This window comes from Zootoca vivipara, chromosome 1, assembly GCF_965207765.1.
Source record: "Zootoca vivipara chromosome 1, rZooViv2.hap1.1, whole genome shotgun sequence".
NCBI classification, from domain to species: Eukaryota; Metazoa; Chordata; class Lepidosauria; order Squamata; family Lacertidae; genus Zootoca; species Zootoca vivipara.
In genome coordinates this window covers 49850467-49874120 of record NC_142582.1, presented here as the reverse complement: position 1 = coordinate 49874120, position 23654 = coordinate 49850467, and the positions used below count along the sequence as shown (strand labels likewise).

General features: G+C 45.4%; 1 protein-coding gene across 4 annotated transcripts in view; it reads right to left on the bottom strand.

Annotated features, from left to right (window-relative positions):
• The window catches only part of NHEJ1 (non-homologous end joining factor 1), a 109180-nt gene that overhangs the window by 11422 nt on the left and 74104 nt on the right, over positions 1-23654 (bottom strand). The window contains exon 6 of one of the 4 annotated variants that reach the window (XM_088652620.1): positions 13327-23407. The exons of the other annotated variants lie outside the window; for them this stretch is intronic. Coding sequence (XP_088508746.1) covers positions 23234-23407 — 174 coding nt within the window. The 3' untranslated portion in view covers positions 13327-23233. Of the gene's footprint in view, positions 1-13326; positions 23408-23654 lie in introns of those variants that run through there. 4 annotated transcript variants of the gene reach the window in all.

Sequence of the window (23654 nt, the reverse complement as noted above, 5' to 3'; positions counted from 1 at the left end):
CTGCTCTGACTGGCAACCGCTCTTCAAGGCTTCATGCAGTGGTCTTCCTCTGACTGGCAACCGCTCTTCAAGGCTTCATGCAGTGGTCTTCCCCACCTCTGCAAGATGAGATCTTAGGAGCTGAACCCAGAACCTTCCTGCAAAGCAGGTGATCTATCACTGAGCTACAGGGATATTATGCTACATGTGGTGGGGTGAGGGGAGCTTATTCTTTAGATGTGGAGATCTTCCTATTCTATCCAAATTCCAACATCCTAGAAAATATTAATGTGAGGTCAAAGGGAGTAAGGGAGGCTGGGAGCACTAATTTGGGAGGTGTTCTACTGAGTGGTAGAAGTCATGTAAAATAATCTGGGGATAATATGACCTCATCAATTTCTGTTGTGTACAGAAGTATGAATGGAAGCCTCAGCTTCACGATGCAGAGCAGTGGGACTCTGCCTATCAACTCCCCTCCCTACAACATGAGGTTTGTGACATGAAGCTGGGTCCATATGAATCACCCTCACTGCAATGCAAGCATGTGTTTCCCCTTCACCAAAATGAGGAGGAACAAGCAGACATTTGCCTGCTTCAAGTTCAGATGAAAGGCTCTGCCATTGCATTGGGACTAGAGCACATTCTGCAAATGACATAAATAATGCAACTGCTCTTTGATCTATCACTTTGGGTTCAATAGAAGTAAATGGATCCGCATCAACAGAAGAGGCAACTACACAGTTGGGAGAGGACCACACACACCAAATTAAGCTGTCCTGATGGCAAAAGTACTATTAAAGAAGGCAAGGAGGTTGGGATGCAGGGGATACCGGTATAATAACCAAGGGTAGGCAGTTAAGGAGTATTGGGAATGAACCTATAGGCTTTGACAGGGAATAACAGGATGAAAAGACTTATTCTTGCGATTGCTAATGAAAGGCCCTTCCAGAGTAACCAAAGCCTTCAAAGAAAATGCTTTTATTTGTATGTGCTTATGTTACTTGGTTCTTCTGAGGAATCCAGACACTTTCCTTCAAAGTGCTTCTGCTGCAGGAAAATCACATATTCCCAGTACTGAAAGGATAATATTATGCCACACAGCACATGCAACCACTCGCCTCCCCTAATCACACACACATTTAGATTGCAAATGTTGCAGGATTGTGGGCACCTACTGACTATGGCCCATAACATGACTGGAGATGAGTGACAACCCTTTGTCATGCTGATGTTATCATATTTTTTGTTTCTCCTTACCACTTGGAAGTTTTGAGTACTCATTTGCTGTTCCATGAAGCCCTTTAACAACTGTGCCTGCAGCACAGCCTCTCACCATTTTATTATACTTTATGATTTTGTTTCTCTTTTCTTTGGAGGCTATGCAAAGGAGGACACAAATATCTCATTTTACCGATACAAACATAATGAAAAGCTGAAATAAAGCTGCCCCACCCCACACATTATGTTGGACATTGTGGCACTGAGTTGACAAGCATCCAGAATAATATGTGCAACCACTGGAAAGGCCCACAGAGTCTTTGGCAAATGCTGCATTCACCTTTTACAGCCATGAAGGCTAGAAGGAGGTGCTTTTTCAAATGAAACCTAGTGTTATGAGGAATTAGATTACCCATTCATAGTGGCATCCACACAGTATAATTCAGTACCTCAGCAATTTTAGGGAGCATTCACCCTGTTCACTGATACAATATGGTCCAGAATACCATATTCAAAACAGAAACAGAACTACTGTGTGTTTTCTTGCATGTCTGTTAAAGGAGAAGGCAAACACATTGGCCAGAGGTATACCACTAAGGAAAATGAAGGGAAGGGCTTGCCAGTGACTTGAGCAATTGTTAATGGTCACTGCATCTACAAACTGCGCTTTTCCCTATAGCACATGGTTTGGCTTACTTGCTTAAGCCATCTTGTTCAATCTGTTCCTCTGTAGATGCTTTTTCCTGCAGTACCCCTGCTCTTTTCTTGAGGAACAGTGGACTTGTTTGCAGGGAGGGAGTAGTGGGTGGAGTTGCTTTTGAGAGGAGCCTAGGTTTAGATAACCCTTTGTCCCCTTCATACCCCACAAGAGGGACTGCAAACAAAAGGTTTTGCTTATAACCATTGAGATCAGCATTTTCATCAAGTCCAGCCTGTGGTGAGTTGTAAAACTGGCAGGTGAATGAACCCCAAAGGAAGGGCAAGAACAGCCAATAGGCAGTTGGAGGTGCCAGATCAAAGGCAAAGACATAGTCATAACTCAAGGAAAAGTAAACAGCAGGGGACCGGCACAGAACAAAAACAGTGTACCCAGGGCAGGCACCGTGGCGGGTCATTGCCACCCTTCCTTGCTTTCCCCATCCATTCACTCCCCCCCTACATGGGTAATACTGGCAGAAAACAAGGTGGTAGCAAATCCCAGGGCATGGTGACCCCCACTGCTTTCTCTAAGCCACTGCCAGAAATTGTGCTCTGTGTATCTCAAAGCCTATGGTCTCTCACTAAGACAAGCACTGATTCTTTGCCCAAAGCCGAGGCTCAAGTGCCCCTTGTTACTCTGGCACTGGCGGAGGAAGAGGAGTGCAGGGGGAGCGCCGCGCCCCTGGCAGCGTGATCCCGATGGGGTGCTATCGTGGCTCCCCCCCCCCCGCTGGGTGCCCTGCCCTGGGACACACACCAGCCCAGCCCCGCCTGCTCTCTGCCCCCCCCCCCCCCGTGCCGGAGCATGAAGCTCCGCCACTGCACGATAGCAGAGGACATTATGGCGATGACTGCAGAGGAGGATGGGCAAAAACTCTGCACTTGTCATTCTAGAAAGGGATTCTACACATATTCATACGAGAGCCATTAGACCCATTTTGGCATGTAAGTGGCATATAAATAAATAATAGGAACATAGGAAACTTTTACAGTGCTGCACCATTATCCCATTTAGCTCACTCTGAGTGGCAGTGGGTTTTCAGAGGTTCAGACAGGGGATGCTGGGGACAGAACCGGGAACCTTCTGTATGCAAAGCATGTGTTCTACCACTGAGCTATAGCCCTGCCCATGAGCTCAGAAGGTATATATTTCACTGTGATGCCCTTGGGGCTATTAAGGCAGCAAAGATGAGTTGGGGTTATTAGCATGTCTCTGGAGAGCAGAAACTTGCCTAAGTAACACAAAATAAGGTCATCTTGCCTAAGGAAGCTCTGGTGCCATCTGGTGTTGACAATGCTCCAGATTTGTTTTTTAAAAGAAGTGTCTCAAGGCTCAATTAGGTAACAGATCACTATGAACCAAGCACGGCAGAGACTCAACAACACACCAAAATCTGGGAAACTGGTGTTCCCTCTGTTTCAAACTGCCCATCCAGTGGATTCAGAGCACCTGTGCACTCACTTTTTCCACAGGAAGCCCATCCTTATAGTTCATTTTAACCCATTTGGAGGTAAAGGGAGAGCAGGAGAGCACAAAATACCTTCTTCGCTCTTTGTAACTTAACGAAACACAACATAACATCTGCTTCTGCTGCCCAGTATCTAAGCCCTGTTCAGATGGCTAGCCACTCTTTGCACCCAAGTGGCATCTACACAATTTGGGTTATCACCCCAGTGGGGGTTACATCAAGCTGTTAGATGTGTTAATCATCACACATCATTCTAGTCTTGCATTTAGTTTAATTCCTACAATAGCCCAGGATAGCAGCAGACTGTTGGTCTTTTGCTGCAATCATAACTGTATCTACCCAGAAGACAAGTACTTTCGAATTCAGTGGGACTTACTCCCAGGTAAGTGGGAATAGGAATGCAGCCTCAGTCCTTAAAGCAAGTTGGATTCTCATAGCAATGGACCAAATATGTAAAACCAGGTTAAAATGTGTCAAGTACAGCATATTCAAATGTCATGAATTCCTAAGCAAAACTTTTGGAGTAAAGTTATTATATAAAATAGTCAAGCGAGTAATCAAACAAGCAAACTCTCAACAAACAGAACCATTCCAAGACACAAATACTAATTGGCTAACAAGGCACATTATACTTCCTCACATGATGTCATTATGTCTTTCTCCTCAAGGCAAAACAAAACAAGGAGACATTTTTCAAGGCTGTCAGAATTCAAAACTGAATGTGTTGTTCAGATTTTCAGAAATCTGTAATGTTTACAAATGAACAACATAGGTCCACAGCCCCATTCAACTCAGGATTTCCACAGCAATCATTGTCTAAAATAGAGGTTATAACAGGCATTCCCAAACTGCGGCCCTCCAGATGTTTTAGCCTACAACTCCCTTGATCCCTAGCTAACAGGACCAGTGGTCAGGGATGATGGGAATTGTAGTCCAAAACATCTGGAGGGCCGAAGTTTGGGGATGCCTGGGTTATAACTATTCTCCAGTGCCATGATTTATGAAACCTTAGGCCACCTACAAATGTCACCTAGTTCATTACTAATAGGTTAGTTAAACAGTCCAGAAACTACCCCAAGCAGCCTAAACTGTCTCCTCAGTATTCTACTCATTCTCCCCCTTCCCCCCAAACAGATAATTCATTATGGACCCCATGTGCAGTCCCTGCCTGAATCCAATGCACCAGCTCCTTCACAAGATAATCAAAGCTTTCTAGGACACTGCAGTAAAAAATGTCCCAAAGATAGCAAAATCGCTACCAAGCAATGTCCAAAAGGGAGTCATTGGGAAAGATGCCAAATAAGAGCACATGCCATTCCCTTGCCCGGGAGCTGTTGCTGAGGTGGGCGGGTGGTTTGGATTGTCCCTGTACAAAATCAGCAAAAAAAGTTGCGTCTCAGCCGAGCATGACGGATGCAGAGTGCTCGCCAGCATGAGTTAAATGGGGGTATGCTGCTGCCTGTGTTATGACTACCTGACAAGGCCAAGTATGTATCAGATGCCAGCAGCTCAAGGCTAAGGTTGGGAGGAGTACTAGAGGATTTACACAGTAGGCCATCCAGGAGCTCAGTGATCTGCAGGGCACTGGGGCAGAGATTCTGAGCCTTCAGCTCCTAAGCCAAGAGGGAAGAACTAAGGTTTGCCAGGGAACAGGGGAGCCACAGCACAATCCATTCTGTAGCTGTGAGATAGGCAACACTTTATGAAGGACATGTCAGAATTTCTTTCTGTGGGACATAGGTGTAGAATAGTCATGAGATCCCCACCCTGGGGGACGGACAGGCTGATGTTAGATCTCATGAGGGGTCGGGTGGAAGGCTGGTCTGTAGCAACATTCCTCAACCTGGTACCCTCCAGATGTTAGGGACTATACCTCCCATTGTCCGTTACTAGTGTCCACGCTGGCTGGACTAATGGGTCCCATAGGCCAAAACATCTTGAAGGCCTATTATTTATCCCTAGCATCCGGTATTCCAAGGCATCACTTAATAAGAGGCTTCTATGGGCAAGACATGGTGTGGCAGATAGAAAGAGCTTTAGGGAGCCAACAAAGGAGTGGTAGAGTTATCTTAGCTAGGGAGCATCCCCACTTTTTTTTTTTAATGGTACAAATGTGGAAGGCAGCTACTCAGGCTTGGTTACCGTACTTGTAAAGTCTATAAGTCCAGACAGCTTCTATCTAAGCAAACGTTTCCATACTTTATTCCAGGTATAGCATGAGTTTCAACGACTTGAGGAAATTGATAGTCAAGCAAAGAAAGAAACAAGGTTGGGACCAAACAGCAATGAGAGCAAAAACAGCATAGTCGTCTGGGTCTCCAGCTCCACAAAATCAAGGGCCTGTGGGTGATCAGAGAGCACATTACCTATGGGCCATATGTGCAGCAAACTTCCATTTCCTTCTGAAGACAGCAACTTAATTAATGCATGCAGATAGAGTAGCAAAGGCCACCAGACAATATACATTTGCTCTGCAGGAAATGATCTAGGAGGGACCACATCCTACCTTGCAGGGATTATTTATGATGGTGAATTAAAGCCATTTATCTGGCCAGGAAGGAATATTTAGAGGTACAGCAAAGACATTAATGTGTTGAACAGAAGCTATGATCAAAGAAAGGTAATCATATCTACATTTGCATCTTAGCTGACACAGTGTTGCCCTGTTAGGGGCAGATAAGTCAGAAGAAGAAAAATGCTTTTTGGAGACAGCAAATATGGATGTCTTTTTGGATTCAGGGGAGCAACATACTGCCCTCCAAATAATGTTGGACAGCAATTCCATCAGCACTGACCATTGAACATGCTGCCTGCGACTGATAGGAGACCAACATCACCTGGAGGGCACTGCATTGGGTACTCCTGGATTAGAGCAATGCTTTTCCAACTGCGTTTCAGGAAGCCTTGGGTTCCTCACAAGTTTTATAGAGATTATTCAATGAGAAAACCAGCAATGAAAGAAAGCTTGACTACCATTAGCAATACTCTCCAATCAATGTACAGGAGTGAGTGGAGATAAGGGCCTGTTCTGACCCAAGCTAAATACATCCAGGGCAATTGCAAAGGTGATTAGAGTTGGCCTGTGTCCCACAGGAACATGCCCCCAGCATCCAGGGGTTCACTGAAAGGCAAGTTGGTGTGGAAGAAATCCCCTCAACAGATAGTAAACTGGATTAGAGAAATATGAGAGAAAATGCAGAGCAACCTTATCTCTAATAAGTTCACATCATAACTGTTAATTTAGGCTTGTCTTAAGCTATATCTGCCTGGGTATAATTTAATAGGACTTACTTCCAATAAGTATGCATAGGATTGTGCTGCACATTCTACTAAAGCTTGGCCTCAAAAAGTGTTTTGGTTGACTTGGGGAAATTAACCAAGCACACCTAAAGAGAAAGGATTTAGATGTGCAGGGAGACTAGGATTCTGAGCAACCATGGTATACTAGCATGGTATACCAGCATGGACATCTCAGAGGAACAGGCAGGAGAAATTGGTAGCCTGAGTTTGGCAAACAGATGACCACTTGCTTGCCTCAAATAGATAACAGAAACTCTCATATCTAACCTCCTTGCAATACCGGTACTTATGGATGGAGCTTTTGATTGTGCCTATATAGATGTTTTCTGACTCCCTTGAACACAACAGGCGCTGATACTTCACACAGCCTGCAGCACCAGAAGATGACTAGGCTGAGATGACCACTGCCTGGTAAATCCTAAAGCAAAAGCCCATTCCTCACCCTTGCCCCTCCATCCTTTGTGTTTTTTTCTCCCCTCCTCTATATGTTCAAATAGGAAACAAGCTGCTAATAGCACTGTGCAGTGGTTTCAGAGTGCTGTGTATGTATTTGGGGGTGGGAAGGGGGAGTATATTGGCTAAGGTTGCAGTGCCCAATGACCAAGTCCCTATGTGAGCACAGTCTCTAAATCGGTCATTCCCCAGGAGCAGCCTGGACCCTTTCATTATCACACCAGAGCTTGCCAAGTGGTTACAAACATTTTCCCTGGCAAAGCCCATATTCCAATTTTTTAATATATTTTTAACTGATTGGGGCTGGCTTTGAAATTATAGCCTGGGCTGTGGCGGTGCGACTGTCAGATCTGCCCACATTCCCGTGGGCAACCTCAGCACATGTTCCATCGAGGGAGGGCATGCTTAATAAATCACCCTGTGGCCAGGGGAGCAAAGGGGTTTGGGCTGAGAGGGGAGAGGGGTGTGGGGAGGAAGGAAGGAAGGAAGGGAAACAAGGCATAAGGCATTGAGCACTGGTTCATGGCAGAGCAGGGTGGAACCCAGGACCCAAAACTGGTGTCACCCATGATAAACCATAGGGAGTGAACTGGAGGTATCCTCAACTTTGGCATGACAGAAGAGACTCAATATAAAGCTTCTTCTCAACCACTATGTGACAATAAGGCACTCTGGGACCACTGAAGAGGGCTACTGCTCCCTGGAGTGCTTTGCCTTAACTTAATCCTACTGAAACACAGATTTATTCAATTTTTGCCACTTAAGCCACTGTACTGTAAAGAAGATTGGGCATGAATTTGCCAGCCGTGCTAGAAGGGGATGGCACAGCTGAACTTGAGTCCATGTATCCTAAGAAGGCAAAGTACTGGGCTCCTGGTCTATGCATGCAGCTATGAGACTACATGTTGCACACATCCCTGTAAGACAACTCATCGAGAGCTGGGAGTGTTTGGGAAAAGCTGCTGACTGCAGGACTTTTAGTTAACAAAGCAGCACAGAGCCCCGACTCTAGATTTCCCTCTACCTTTGGTGCAGAGGATAAACATAAGCTAACTGAGACATTCAGGAGATGCCTATATGCACAGCTAGAGTCAAAAAGCCTTACAGGTCTGGCCTCCATAAAGGAAGGAAATGGATGTTTCTAAAGAGAGAGAGAGATTTAAGTAAAACTTTGAGAAGCAGGGTTGAAAGAGCTAGAAGTGATCCAGGCTTGAGGTAATGAAGAGGAATAGGAAAGAAGCTCTGATTTCATCCTGGCCCATGTATATGGGTCAGAAGGGGGCAGCAAAAGCAAATGAGGGGTGGTGGAAGTGTTGGCTGAGCTGCTAGGCATCTAAACGTGTCCGTGAGAGCCAAGGACTGATTTGCTCAGAAGGCAACTCTCAGCTTCCAGGTCATTCCAGGGACCCCTCCAGGCAGGAAAGCTCTAGGAGGGTCAAGCAATGGCTGAGGGGGACTGAGGGGTCGTAGGCAGGGCGGCCAGTGGGGCAAACAGGAAGAAGCCAGCAGGGCGGAAGTGGGGAGCGTGACAGGCCAGCGTGGCCGAGCGCTGCACACAATGTTTTCCTTTCCCCCCTGTAGCCCCGACGCTTAGAGAGTAAATGTCAGGCACATAAAGGCCGGCACTGTGGAACGGGGAATGCAGGGCCGCTGTCCCTGTGTAACTGCCGCATAACACATAATCAAGGCAGTCTTTCCCCGCTGAGGCACCCACCTAACAACTGACAGTCTATGCTCGCTCTGAGACCACAGCAGCCCAGCCTGCTGCTCAATAACCTTTTCTTTCCCCGTTTGCTGCTGTTTTCCTGGCTTGGGTTACAGGCCTTTTCTCACAGCTCTCCATTTTGAGGTGTGCATGTGGGGGGGGGGGGAGAAAAACATTGTGAAAGCCCTATGTGGAATCATCCCCACCTACAGACCCCTCCCCCCTTTGTGCAATTCTGGACTGTCTATAAGAGAGGTGGAAATATTTCTGCCCCAGGAATAAGGCCAAAGGAAATGGGACAGAGTTGCAGGAACTTGGGAGAAAATGTATCAAGGGGAAGGTGATAGCCCTCTTGGTCAGACACTGGCCCAGAGTTTAGAGGAAATGAGTTAACTATGCTGCTCTGCCACAGAGACCCTGTGTCACATTAGATGTGGCACTTAACAGCAAGGCTTTTGAAAAAAAAATACTCCAATTTTGACTAAACAGTGCCAAGAAGAGCATAATAATAATACCAAAGCTCTTCAATAAAGAATGGCAAGTATTACCGTAAAGCAGGAGTGGGGAACCTTTAGTCCTCCAGCTGTTGCTGCATAACAACTACAAAAGCAGGACCTTGACACAATAACACTCTCCCCTCTCTTCTTAGCAACTGGTATTCAGAAGCATAATGCCTCCAACCGTGGAGACAGATCATAGTCATTGTAGTTAGTAGCCACTGATAGCCTTATCTTCCATGTATTTGTCTAATGGTTGGTGGCCATCACTATGGGAGCTAATTCCACATTATAACTATGTGTTGTGTGAATGAGTGTCTCCTTTTATCTGTTCTGATTGTTCCAACATTTGTTGGATGGTCTTGAGTTTTAGTATGAGGAGCAAGGCAGAAAATACCCTTCTCTATTCATTTCTCCACATAATGCATTATCTTATACACCTCCACATCCCTACCCCCTCGTCTCATTTCTACACTAAAAAGTGCCAAATGTTGTAACCTTTCCTCACAGTAAAGTTGCTTCAGCCCCTTGTTCGTTTTAAGTGCCCTTTTCTGAATCCTTTCTAGCTCTACAATATCCTTTTTGAGGTGAGGCAACCAGAATTGAACACAATATTTCAAATGTGGTCTCACCAGATTTGTATAACAACATTATGATACTGGCAGTTTTATTTTCAACTGCTTTCCTAATGATCCCTAACATGGAATTCATCTTTTGTGCTTTGTACTTAAAAACCACTATGAGCACAATGTTTTTGTGGAAAATGTAGTATATAAATAAACTGACTTGGTATGTGTGTGAGAGAGATTGTCATTAGTGCCCCTTTCACCCTTGAGCTGAAATGTCTCACATTCATCTTAACTCTTTCCCGCGCAATGCAATACTAGCTTTGGACAATACTTCCTTGTTGCTTTATAAGACTATGAAAGATGCCAGGAGTCTGACATCCATAAAGATGCATAGTTTTAATAGTTATTTGGTTCTGAAAGTTGTGCAAATTGGCAGAGCAGACTGACATGGTCATCTGAGCAATTGTTCTGTTGCTATTTGCACGTCAGGTCAGAAACACTTCTGGGGTCAGGTCTGCTATGTGGAGTGTGGGATTGCCATTAGTGTGCATTCCATCCTTGAGTTGGAGGCCAGGAGTTGCCAATGGGTGCACATGTGCCCACTGTGCCCTGGTGCCCACAGCAACCCCCTATTGGCTGAAGTTCAGAACTCCAAAATCAGAATAAAACAATGTCAATTTGCATTGCTTTAGCTAATTTTCCTATTTGGTTTATTGATTTTAGATATTTCAAAGCTGTATTTCTGGACCATATGTACCCAAGATGGCAAGCAACAATAGAGTCAATAAAACAAAACAGCATTAACAAAATTTTCAAAATTAAAAAAGATAAACCCATCAAAATGCATTAAAACATGCCAGTATAAAACCATTCCGAAGGCACAGCAGTAAAAAAGAAAAGCAAAAAAAAAAGCAAAAAAAGTTAAGAGCCTTTTAAAAGAAAGACCTTTAAAAGTCTTAAAAAATATAAACCCTGTTTTAAATCAGCTGTAGCAGCTGCCAATTTGTTTCCAGGCCCAATTCAAGGTGCTCACATTAGTGTTTAAAGACCTAAATGACTTAGGCCCCAATGGTAGAATCCAATGTAGAAATTCACCACAAGTATTTCTGCTTCCTCAAAGGAGTGTTATCCCCCTCACCTTCTTCTGTGCACCCCCCTAAATCTGTCACAGGGGTCCCTCCAATCCTCTGAAGCAGATTTGGTGAGGGTGTAGGGGGAGGGGAGGGAGAAAGTCCCATTGTAAAAACAGAAATCCTAGCACTGACAGGATGTGGTAGTCAAATGCTGTCTCAAATATCTGAAAAACCGTATTCTGCCCTATAGAACCTCTCAGATGTTTTTTATCAGCAGAGGAGGCCCTCTTGGTAGTTCTGCTTCCCTTGGAAGTTTGATGGGGGTGGCCCATCAGAGGGCAGACTGTGTCAGCCCTAAAGTTGTGAAATTCCCTTCCCATAGAGATATAGCATCTTAATTATACAACTTCCATCATATGCTGGGCACACTTTTTTACTGTGGGCTTTGGCACCCAAGATATAGATTGTTAGGACTCACCCTATTCTCGTGACTCTAATTTGTTTTAAAGTGTTTTAATATTAGATTTTTAACCTACTATAACCTGTCCTCATGAGAAGAGAAGACAACCCTGGAAAAGACCCTGATGTTGGGAAAGATTGAGGGCACAAGGAGGGGACAACAGAGAATGAGATGGTTGGACAGTGTTCTCGAAGCTAAGAACATGAGTGGGAGGCAGTGGAAGACAGTGGAATTGTAACATCCAGTGGAACTGTGGGAGGCAGTGGAAGACAGGAGTGCCTGGCGTGCTCTGGTCCATGGGGTCACGAAGAGTCAGACACGACTAAACGACTAAACAACAACAACCTGTCCTAGGACCTTATGGTGAAGGGTGGGTAAAAAATCAAAATACTACTGCTACTAAATAATTATACTAAGATCACCACCATACCGGAAGGGGCCAACCCTATTTCCTGTAGGAAGAATACTATAAGGTAAAGGTAAAGGTAAAGGGGCTGTTAGGTCCAGTCGCAGACGACTCTGGGGTTGCGGCGCTCATCTTGCATGACTAAGCCGCTTCTGGCGAACCAGAGCAGCGCACGGAAACGCCATTTACCTTCCCGCCGGAGTGGTACCTATTTATCTACTTGCACTTTGATGTGCTTTCGACCTGCTAGGTGGGCAGGAGCAGGGACCGAGCAACGGGAGCTCACCCTGTCGCAGGGATTCGAACTGCCTGTTCTGGTGACCTCCAGTTAAAAGTGTGATGGAGAGGAGTGAGTGGAGGCTTAAGAGAGTATTGGATAATAAAAGTGCACAGCACAAACCCTGTTCTGATTATCTCTCTCATAAAGAAAGTGGAGTTTTCATTACAAGTTAAGCAGGGGAGTTTGGGTTTCCTTTTACAACAAGGGAGGAAAAAGGCAGAATTGCATCATAAGCATGCCAAAAACAAACAAACAAACAAACACCTCAGGTCCAAAACTGTCGAAAGCTGCAAAACCTTTTACTTACAGCTTTCTGGGCAGGCCGGTATGTACCAGTCAATGGCCTATGGGAGGCTAGGGTTGTGTCAGTTAGGGCATAGGAGAGAAGATTCCAAGCCTTCACACAATTAAAGATCCAAGCAGCTTTGCAGGAAGTGTTGTGACCAAAGTGACTGCCCAGAGCCAGTTAAATCTGCACAACTCAACATGTGCAATTTTTTCACTGTAAGATCTGCTCCATATTCTGAAAACATATGTATAGCTTACTTTCAGGTAACTCAGTGGAGGATTTTTGCTATGCGATATGATATGCCATGCAACACTTTCTGGATTCTCTATGTGCATCCCTATCATCCTCAAACATTAATAACTGCTCCGCTAAGTGGTGGTTATTCAAAACTGGCCCTCTCTGATCTGACATTTTAAAAAATTCAGCCTGCCTTTGGAATGGGCCATGTAGAAGAGGATGCTGGACTAACTGGTTTGGGGGAAGATGGATGGTGCAGTTTTTCAAGAAAAGAGAAAGCAACACTCATTAGCAAAGTCTGGAAATTTGGGCATAAAAGTATGAAGGGGGAGTTTTCACCATAGCTGCCAAGTTTTCCCTTTTCTCGCGAGGAAGCCTATTCAGCATAAGGGAAAATCCCTTTAAAAAAGGGATAACTTGGCAGCTATGGTTTTCACCATGACAGGAAGACCACAACCCATCTCAAGTTGGCATATTGGGTAACTTTTATGCTTTTACCCTAGGAAGTAGGCTAGAGGTTTGCATTTATATTCATTTTGTTTTGTAACATCCATATCCTATTTATCCAACACAACTGCCTCCCCTATCCTCCCTATACAGGAGGATAGGAGAGTGGCAAGACAAATAACTGACCTGAAAAGGCAGCTTCTTAAGTTTCATCTTCAGCTGGCTCTTGTTCCTAAAGAGTAAATCAGAGTACTATGACATCAGAGTGAAATGCTGAAGTGAACTAGGAAACTTGTTCACTTCTTCAGAGCTAACAATCCTTCTGATTCTTCTTTTACACTCTTAAGGGCTCTTGGCTCAGGGAAAACACTACCAGAGCCCCCTTCTCCTGCCCAAGAGGAACACTGTAGTATTCCAGAGCAATTCTACCCATGAGAGAACAAGTGGAGTCACAGATCATTAGCAAAGTGTGCACTTTGCATGCAGAAGGTCCCAGGTTCCATTCCTGGCATTTCAAGCTAACAAGATCTCATTGGAAAGCTACCACTAGCAACAGTATGAACCATATGAGCCAATGGTCTGACTGACTATAAGGCAGCATCATATGTTCAAATGGAAACTCGCTTGTGCCAGTTGGCTCCTGGTGGGGCTGGCCAGATCCTTAAGCACAGGAGTGGCACAAAACACATCTAGTGATGAATTGACAGCAGAGAGGAAGGGTGTTGTTTTGCTCTTCACCCCAATCTAGAAGAAGCCTTGTAAAGAAAGAGCCATTCATGCACAGTGTTATGCCATAGAGTGCCTGTGAAAAGCCACTAGCAATGGAGGGGATTGCACATGCACAGTAGGGAGGACAGAGAGTGGGTTATTCCATGCGGCACAAGGAGAGAAAGCAAAAGGTAAATAAGTGCCTGGCGAGGGGGCAGTGGAAAGAAAACACATTGCAGAGCAGCCGGTGGAATCCGTCCCACCCGAGCCAGGAGAGAAATCTTTGATCCTACTGCCCACCCTGAGTCACTCTGCAAACCACATAGCGTCAATAGCATCCAAAGGCAGCTCCCAGCAAGCAGTGAGAGGTGAGAACCATAGCATTACTCTCTATCACCAGGGACAGCACAGGAAAGAGGGTACCAGCATCTCTAAGCATAGAGAGTTCTCATAAAACACATTGATGTTTGCCAGAGACTGTATGGATTTATTGATCACTGCTCCACATCCTGTTTGCAGTAGGCAATGCCAAAGTTCTGATATCAGCTACAGTGCCAAGCTGTACCAACCTTCACTGGACATGGCTTCAATCTCACTTGGGTTTTCTTTCTCTTTCTCTGGTAGTTGTGTGACCCAAGTATATTATTCAAGACACTTTAGACTCTTTATAAATGATCCAAGGGTTGCCAAAACATAAGAGTTCAAATGATTACTGTGGAATCTGCAAGACAGGAAGAACCTACACATAAAGAGGGAAGATCCTAGAAGGGATGTTCTCTATCCATTTCAGTTGTGGATCCACACACAGGTTGAAATGCCACACAAAGCTAATGACATCTTTGTTTTAGATGTCATTTTGTCTTATAAGTGTTCAATAAGGAGGATGCAGCTTTCCTTTCAAAGCACCAAAATACATCCATATTTCTTTGACTTAATTTTTATGTCAGTCCTTGAGGCATTGTGGTCACTCTTTTTCTGCATCAGATGTCAAAGAAAAAAACAGCTACCAGATTTTTAGAAGACATCTGAAGGCAGCCCTGTTTAGGGAGGCTTTTAATGTTTAATATATTATTTTATTTCATTTTTCTGTTGTAAGCCGCCCAGAGTGGCTAGGGAATAAATAATAAATTATTATTATATTATTATTATTCCCAGATTGCAGCTCTCATTTGTAGTCATAGGCTATATTTGGTGACTGTCTTTTATACAGTACATCTGATTGAGGTGAAGGGTATTCTACAGAAGTTCTCCTTGAATTTCCCAGACCCAGAAGTGACCAAAAACCCTAATATTCAATGGAGAACTATGGGTGGAATTCAATGTCTCACTCTTCCAATTGTTCTGTCTGCACAAGCATTGCAGCTTGCCAGCTGGGACAATTCCCCTTCTTCTCCCCTTGTGCGCTGTTCTGGGGGTTCTCCTGACTGCCACAAGCCATTTTTTTGGGGGGGGGGGAGAAGACCTGTTCTACAAGTGGAAGTCCCTATACTGGGTTAGGTGAATCCCATCCCTATTTTTAAAAATAAAAAGTTAAACTTACTTCAAAAAAACATTTGGAGTGTAATTTTCAATAGGCAATGTCTGAAACAGCACAGAAACTTAACATGGAGGCCTGGGCTGATGCATGGCTTCCAGCATTGCTAATGCTTCATGTGTGGCCAGTTGTATGCAGGCACACAGCACCTCAGGTGCTGCTCCTGAAGCAGCTTTTCATTCAGCCATTGTTTTTCTTCTTCTGGGCAAGCCAGGAGGCAAATTTAGACACAGTAAGGAGGAGAATTTGCAGTGACAACAGAAGATCACTCCTAGTGCTTGTGTCTTCCTTCCAGGATCAAAGCAGCAACAGAGACAACCTCCCTGCTCCTTCCTCTTCCCCTATCCCTCATCAACAACAGGAGGCAGAGGGAGGCAGGCTGAGGAGAAGAAACTACAACAGCAGAAATGTAAACCAAGGCATCAGCTAGACTGCATCAGAAAGGAAGCTGAGGCTTCACTTTAAAAATAAAGGGCCAGCTAAGTTATTATGCTAGCAGAAGCCAGTGCAAAGAGTTGTGCTAGCACAAGGGGACTATTTGCCTCCTCTTCATTCCTGCATCCTCCCCAAATTTTCTCAGAAGTGTCAGAAGAATCCCTGGAACAACACAGGGGAGAAGAGAGAGGAGATCCTTCTGTCTGGCAAGCAGAAATGCTTGCACTGCTGAAACAATCACCTTGAATTCCACTCAATTTTTTTTAAAGTAAAGAAAGTGGCAATAGTGCTGCTGTTGTGCCTTAGGACAAAAACCATCCCAGTTATGAACTGAGCCCTTTCAACTGAAGACCAATGTTCAGCTGGGGAGGGAGAGTTGTAGAACCCACCACACTGACCACCAATGTTTCTATATAGTGCTATAATTTTCCATTCTTCTCAAGTCCAGGTACCTTTCATATTTCCTGCCATACAAAGGCTGGTAAGGCACAACCCATTACTTTTGTTCACTGGTTTAAGTAAAGATGGGCTGAAGACCACAGCATGGCATCAACCCTTTCTGTAAACAAGGAGCATAATAGTAGCATTGCGTCATCTTCCAACTTCTTGAAGATGTGGAAAGCTGGCAAGAGACTGGATTGGCGAGGCAGAGAGCAATCAAAGGCCATGGGGATGGGCCCAACAGCCAGTATACCTCCTATCAGGATTAGGTAAGACAACACAGATGGAGAATGCAGACGCTTCCAATGGAATCAACCCAGATTATGGGCTTAGGGAGGGAATTTGGGTGCGTTTGAGAATGAAGTGGGCACAGCTGATTACCAACCATGTAGGCTGGTTTGAAGGATTTGTGGTTTTTGGGTAAACTCGGAGCACCCATTTCCCCTTTATCGGTGACATGGTCCGAAACATCACAGGAAGTAGAAAGCATGCGGGATCACTGTCCCATCCTGACCTAAAACTTCAGCAGGAAGTAGTGGATACACCGCTAAGTCTATCACTGAGTCAAGTGTTTCAGCCACAACAAAAACAGGAGTGAGAGCAAGCATTAACCATAGAAACAAAAATATGCCTGCAACTTCCTTGTTCCCATATACATCTTCCAAGGCACCTTCCCTTCTCCAAGAACATGAACACCCAGAACTCTGGCACACCAGACATTAGTCTACATTGGTGTTTCTAAGTGAATACCTGTCCTAGCATCTGGAAGGAAGGCACAGCCTAAACATTTCTCCAAAGAGATACATATCCAGCCAGTGCAGGATTGGCTGCCCTTGGAGTGCCCTCTGCTCTCAGCTATCAAAATGTGCGAAAACAGTACAACCTGACCAACTGGCTTCCAATCTTCAGAAAAGGAGGACTACTCAAAGCACCTTGCAGCTAACGTTTGGGAGAGGGTTGCTGTCCAGTTACTGGATGCCTGCATTGAGAATGGAATGGAATGGAATCTGCACAGGCATTTGGCTCCTAGATGCTGGAGAGGGGACCTCATCCAGGCAGTACCTGGCCATCTGCCTAGTCCCTTACACTGAATGTTAGTTCAGTGCTTTTGGTACAGAGGAGGAAGTGCACAGCTACGAGTGCACAGCTGTCTCATTCATAGCCCACAGAGCCAATGGTCTTTGGCCCAGCTCCCTCCCTCTCCCCATTTATTCAGGCTCTGGGACACCTGCCCCCACATCTCCTCTAGCCTGGATTCTCTCAGGCAGAATGGCCCTTTCTGTTGCGTAGGTTGCAGTGGGATTCTCTTCTGGCCAAAACACACATAACACAGGACGAGAAAGGTGATGTAAAAATTCTGAATGGCCCGTGAGTTGGGCAGGTCCTGGGGATGCCAACAAAAGCTTGCAAGCAGCCACATGAAAAAGGAGGCTGCTCTCCCTGCTCAAGAGCTGGCCAAACATTTGGCACAAGTGCAAATACCTTAGATTGTTTCCTAAGGGGATCTCCCCAACAACAAGGGCTCCACCCTAAAGGAACACTCCTTACCCTGCATCCTAACAAAGGTTTCTCCTGTTTCCCATGCACAGCTCTCCCCTCTACACAAAGTTCAGGACTATATTGCTAGAAGATAGTATATTGCTCTGAAACTAATGCCCAGAGGCACTGCCCAGAATCAGAAAGGACTGTTATAAAGTAGGAGTAGCCAAGGTGGTACCATCAAATGATGTTAGACTCCTATCTCCTCTCAGGTCCAGCCAGCATGATCAGTGATGATGGGAGCTGCAGTAGAACATCTGGAGGGCACCAGGTTGTCTACCCTTGTTAAAATACATTTCTGCTGACACCACTACCCCACCGAGCCAACCCTTGCAATCATGGCAAAGCCAACTTACAAATAAGCCACTGGGAAAGTGCAAATCCGGAATTTCCACAGAATGCACTTTGGACGCTGACAGTACTATCCAAGTACAGAATCTACAGATGTAATGGAAAAGGGCAGGTGTAAACTGGTTAAACTGCAATCTCCACACAGTGAAGTATTCTTCCAGGAAGCATTCTATTCCAGGGAATAGCCCCTTGAACTATGAAAACAATTTGCTCCCAATTGAATAGGAACCTCCCATCAACAAAGATGGCATATAATACTAGGAAGTGCTAAGTCAGCACTTGCAGAGGGAGGGATCTCCTAGCAAAGTTCAGGCTACACCATAGGGTGTTATGGTGAAGAGTCCATTGGTGGACAGGCAGTGTCAGGTAGGTTTCTGAAGTGTGATTCAGGCACCATTATGTTCTGGGTAGGCCTAAGATGGAAGAATGGGGCGTACTAATTTTAGTTCCACCAGCCCGTACTGTTCTCAGAATCTTGTCTTCGCATGTTGTGACTAATGATTCAGATGCCCAACCCCAAAGATGGTAGTATGATGGGTTCAAGATTACTTCACTCCCAATACCCTGTTTCCTGCCCCAGAATAAATAGATAGCTATGTGAAGCTAAAAACTGTAATTGGTATAGCCTTGACAGAGGCATGCTTCAAACTTCATACACCTTCCTGAGCAGCCAAGAAGGGCCTGACTAGCCTGGTCTCCATCAAATACCAGAAACTTGAGGCCAAAGAAAAGGCTGTTGGCTCCCCCTGGTGGGAGCCACCACACTGTGAAGGAGTCACCCTGATCAAGATACCTCCATCACGCTTCCATGGGTAGTTTCCTCCAAAGACACTCAACACAGAAGCTAAGACAGTGTCAAAAATCACCCCGCTGGGAACTTCAAAAGGGGCTCAGATGTGAGAGTAGGGGAGGGATATCAGACTTGGAAAGGATGTCTATATGTGCTCTTATGAGGTGGTGCTTCTGAGAAGGGAGCAACTATCTGAACCCCAGGATTCTGGAGTCAATTAAAAAAGGAGAGTAATCACAGTAGAGATGAAATTGCTTGCATTCCCTCACTGCCTCTGCCAGCTTTGATACAGACATCCCATGGAAGGATGTGGGTACAGCAGGCAAGCAAAGGGTTATTGTAGCTACCAAAATGACTGAATGGGACATGGAGACAGGGTGGGTGGCATGTGGAAACCGTTACCTGCCTGGCGATAAATAGAGGATTCAGTCTCTGAGCTTGTCAGTTAGGGGCACCTTTCACCGCCTGAGCTAAAAATTCCTTTTAAAAAGGAAAAGAAACAAAACAAACTGAAAACACAAAAACAAAAAACAGAAGGTGAAAAATTCCTTGACATTTGGAGCCTAAAAATATCCGTGGCCTGGCTGGCTGGCAGGCAGGGAGGCGACAGCACTCTGAGTTTGTCAAGCAAAGGCTTTCACACCCTCTGCGTGCTGCAGCTGGAATGCCAAATATATAGTCAAGCCCCTACCCATCAAAGCAGTCTGCTAGTAGTCGGTCTCGGGCAGCAGGCACTGTGGGTTTGGCCCACAGAGACGCTGAGAACATTTCATAGGGATGCTAAAGGAAAAGAAGCACACACACACACACACACACACAAACACATGATTAACGATGGCCTCTAAGGTCATGTGGTGGGAAGGTTATGGGCTGGGCATAAGATACTTGCCCCTCCATGAGGGATCCCAGCCCACTCAGAGCACTCATTCTTATCACCTTGTGTCGTGCACTAGGGTGGGGATGTTTGGGCTGGCAGGGGGCCAACATGGCCCTGCATTCCAGTCAAGGCTAAATGTCTCAGCCAACAAAGCCGGCAGTGCTGGGTCTAGAGAAACAGCAAGGAAGTGACACTTTAGGAAAAGCCTGGCAGCGGAAGAGGGAGGGCAAGCTCTAAGGCTTAGTTGTACTTGGAAGAGTAAGTACTGTTACACTGTCACACACAATGCCTCAGAGCACATAATGGCAGGCTTGACATGGTGGAGAGAACAACAATGGCATTGTTTTACGGTGGCCACAGAGTGCACTAACATGGCACAGGACAGCCTGCAAATCAGGCTTGTATCAGGGCAGTTATGAAATTAAAAGACACACAGCTGATATAGCACACTACACACATTATTCATCAAATATGCTTCAGTGAGATGTTGCTTCCCTAAATATACTTGGTGGGGCAGGACTTCCCAATGACAGCGCAGCGCATGGCAAACAGCTCAATAATTCAGAGGACACCATAATCTGCAACTCAGGTAGCCTCAACAATATCAATAGTTCTTTTCAATCCTTCTCTCATTTGTCTCCAAAACAATCCTCTTGTCTGCAAAGTCAAAGCAACTGAGAATCCCCAAGGAATTCCTTCTGGTCCTGTTCCCTCTCTGCCTATTATCTCACTATCCTAAGCAGACTAGGACAGGGGTCAGCAAACTGTTTCAGGAGTGGGCCGGTCCACTGTCCCTCAGACCTTGTGGGGGGCCGGACTATATATTTTTTTGGGGGGGGGAATGAACAAATTCCTATGCCCCATAAATAACCCAGAGATGCAGTTTAAATAAAAGGACACATTCTACTCATGTAAAAACATGCCGATTCCTGGACAGTCCGTGGGCGACTGGGCCGCATCTGGCCCCAGGGCCTTAGTTTGGGGACCCCTGGACTAGGAGCATTTCCAGGAGATTGGGAGAAATGTGGAGAACACAGGCTCTCTATTCTAGTAAGAGACATGAGCCGAGGGCCTGAATCTAAAAGGCTTTGCCTAGATTCTCAGACAATGTCAATAGCCCATCTCTCTACTACACCCTGTACTGTGGTGGGTGGCGCTGCGGTCTAAACCACAGAGCCTAGGGTTTGCCAATCAGAAGGTTGGCGGTTCGAATCCCCGCGATGGGGTGAGCTCCCTCCTGTTGTTCGGTCCCAGCTCCTGCCAATCAAGCAGTTTGAAAGCACGTCAAAGTGCAAGTAGATAAGTAGGTACCACTCCGGCAGGAAGGTAAACAGCGTTTCCGTGCGCTGATTTGGTTTGCCAGAAGCAGCTTAGTCATGCTGGCCACATGACCCGGAAGCTGTACGCTGGCTCCCTCGGCCAGTAAAGCGAGATGAGCGCCGCAACCCCAGAGTCGTCCGCAACTGGATCTAATGGTCAGGGGTCCCTTTACCCTTTACTGATAAGAGTGCTTTTCACCACATTTATTTTGGGTGGAGCCTCCAATGGCTAATGCCCAAGTCCAGTTACTTCTCATAGGACTGCTGAATTAACCTTAAGTGCTAGAGAATTAATGTCACAAGGTAGGGTCTGTTTTCTGCAGATTTACTCCTGCTCTTAGGAAGATTACCCCCACCTCTCACACTGAGTAGGCCTCTCTGTCTGCAGTGGCAGTTTCACTTGAATTCCAAGGGTGGTTTTCCCTTTCGCTTCCTGCCAGACAGTGATCCAGTCCCTGAAGAGGTATTAGTGGCAGCCACTAAATCGTGGCCCTAATCCCAAGATGACAGCACCCAGGGCTACAGAATGGGGAGGGCCACAACAGATCAGTGCACCAAGCAAACAGAACACCATGCCACTGCGAAATTGCACATTACACGCCTGTCCCTACCAATAGGATGATGTTGTCAGGTTATGGGCAGCAATAATCTCTGGCACCGGGCAGGGATGCCCTGGTCCTGGGTTCATTGTCAGGTGAGGGGACAGAGAGAGCTCAGGTTTCAAGGGATACTCAGACACCTGCTACTAATAAAACACTCACTGTCATGGAATCACCCTTACAGGCTCTAGGCAAAGGAGCCTTCCACAGTGCACAGAGGGGCAAAAGGAATATGTTGGTGATTTTAAAGAGCTTTCAGATGATCCCTGGGTTTTATATATATGGCACAGTTTCCTGAGAGAAACAGCCATCACCATCACTCTGGTTCCAGCCTCTAAAGAGATAGAAATAACCATAGCACTGAGCAAAGCTGTGCAGGAGCAGCCACATAAGTAGCATTCCTTAAAGGGGTCGTCATTTCTGTAGGACTTGTGAAGAACTATGTGTTTCACAAACTTTATGTCATTCACATCAACACAAAACCCGTTGAGATAAGTCATTATCATGTTTAATTTACAAAAGGTGGCAATTTATTCATAGCCTGCAACAGAGCTGGCACTTGAACTCAAGACCCCCAGGTTCAAATCCAGAAGTGACCCGTATATAAAGGTTTGTTATGGGGTTCACATAATACAGACCCCTAAATGAACATGAAGCCAGATCCTATCATCATCAGGGCTACCTTCCCATGTAACACCCAGAGGGGTAGTCTTAAAGATGAACATGGACTAGAGGCTACTTCATGAGAGGCAGGAAATATTCTCTTCATCTGGATGCCTTCAGGTACACATAGAGGGACCATGGTGTAAAAGGAGCTCTTTCCTACAAAGAACTACCTTAATGCATGTATTTCATTTCACAGTAATAAATGCCTGTGAGAAAGCCACAAGTGGCTGTGGGAACCTCTCCATCCCTTAGCTTAGCTCAGCTTCATCAGTAGAAGGTGACCCCTGGACCCATACTGGCTCCAACTAGATACTATGGAAAACTGTTTGGTATTTCTCTCTGCATTCCATTCTCAGGCTCAGTGGAATTTGCTTAGTAATCAAGGTGGCAGAAAAACACTGAACACCTTGCTTATAACCCATCCCTGCCGCTAATGCATACCCCGCCAGCTAGTCCTACAAGGGAACCCCCACCTCCCGGAATAAATCCAACAACACTGCATTAGCACAGGAGATTCCCTTGAGCACCCCTAAAGCCCAGCTTTGCCACTCCATTAGCACTATTAATTCTTTTATTATTTATTGCTGTTTATTGGTAGGCATAATGCCAACATAGCAAAGGTCAAGAATCTGTACTCCGAAAGAACAACAGAGACATAAAAATGCACTTGTGTGTAGTTATAGCCTGTTTGTACTACCAACAATCCTCCTGAGAGCCAGTGTGGTGTAGTGGTTAAGAGCGGTAGACTCGTAATCTGGTGAACTGGGTTCGGGTCTCCGCTCCTCCACATGCAGCTGCTGGGTGACCTTGGGCTAGTCACACTTCTTTGAAGTCTCTCAGCCCCACTCACCTCACAGTGTGTTTGTTGTGGGGGAGGAAGAGAAAAGAGAATGTTAGCCGCTTTGAGAATCCTTCGGGGAGTGATAAAGCGGGATATCAAATCCAAACTTTTCTTCTTCTTCTTCTTCTTCTTCTTCTTCTTCTTCTTCTTCTTCTTCTTCTTCTTCTTCTTCTTCTTCTTCTTCTTCTTCTTCTTCTTCTTCTTCTTCTTCTTCTTCCTGCTGTTTCTAACATCAAAGGGAGATGGAACGATGACCAGTACTGAACATAGGACAACCACCAGTGGCTTAACTTAGATCATACTTTAAAAAACTAAGTAATGTCTGAATAATGTTTCCAGTGCATGAAATCAGCTCTACTGAAGTACCAAGAGGATAAAAGAGCTGCTCTTGGAGCTCAATCCATTTTCCTGTATTTCTTATTTGTCTCCATTCAGTACAACAAACGGAAAAGGTTAGTTCTATGTAAGAGAAT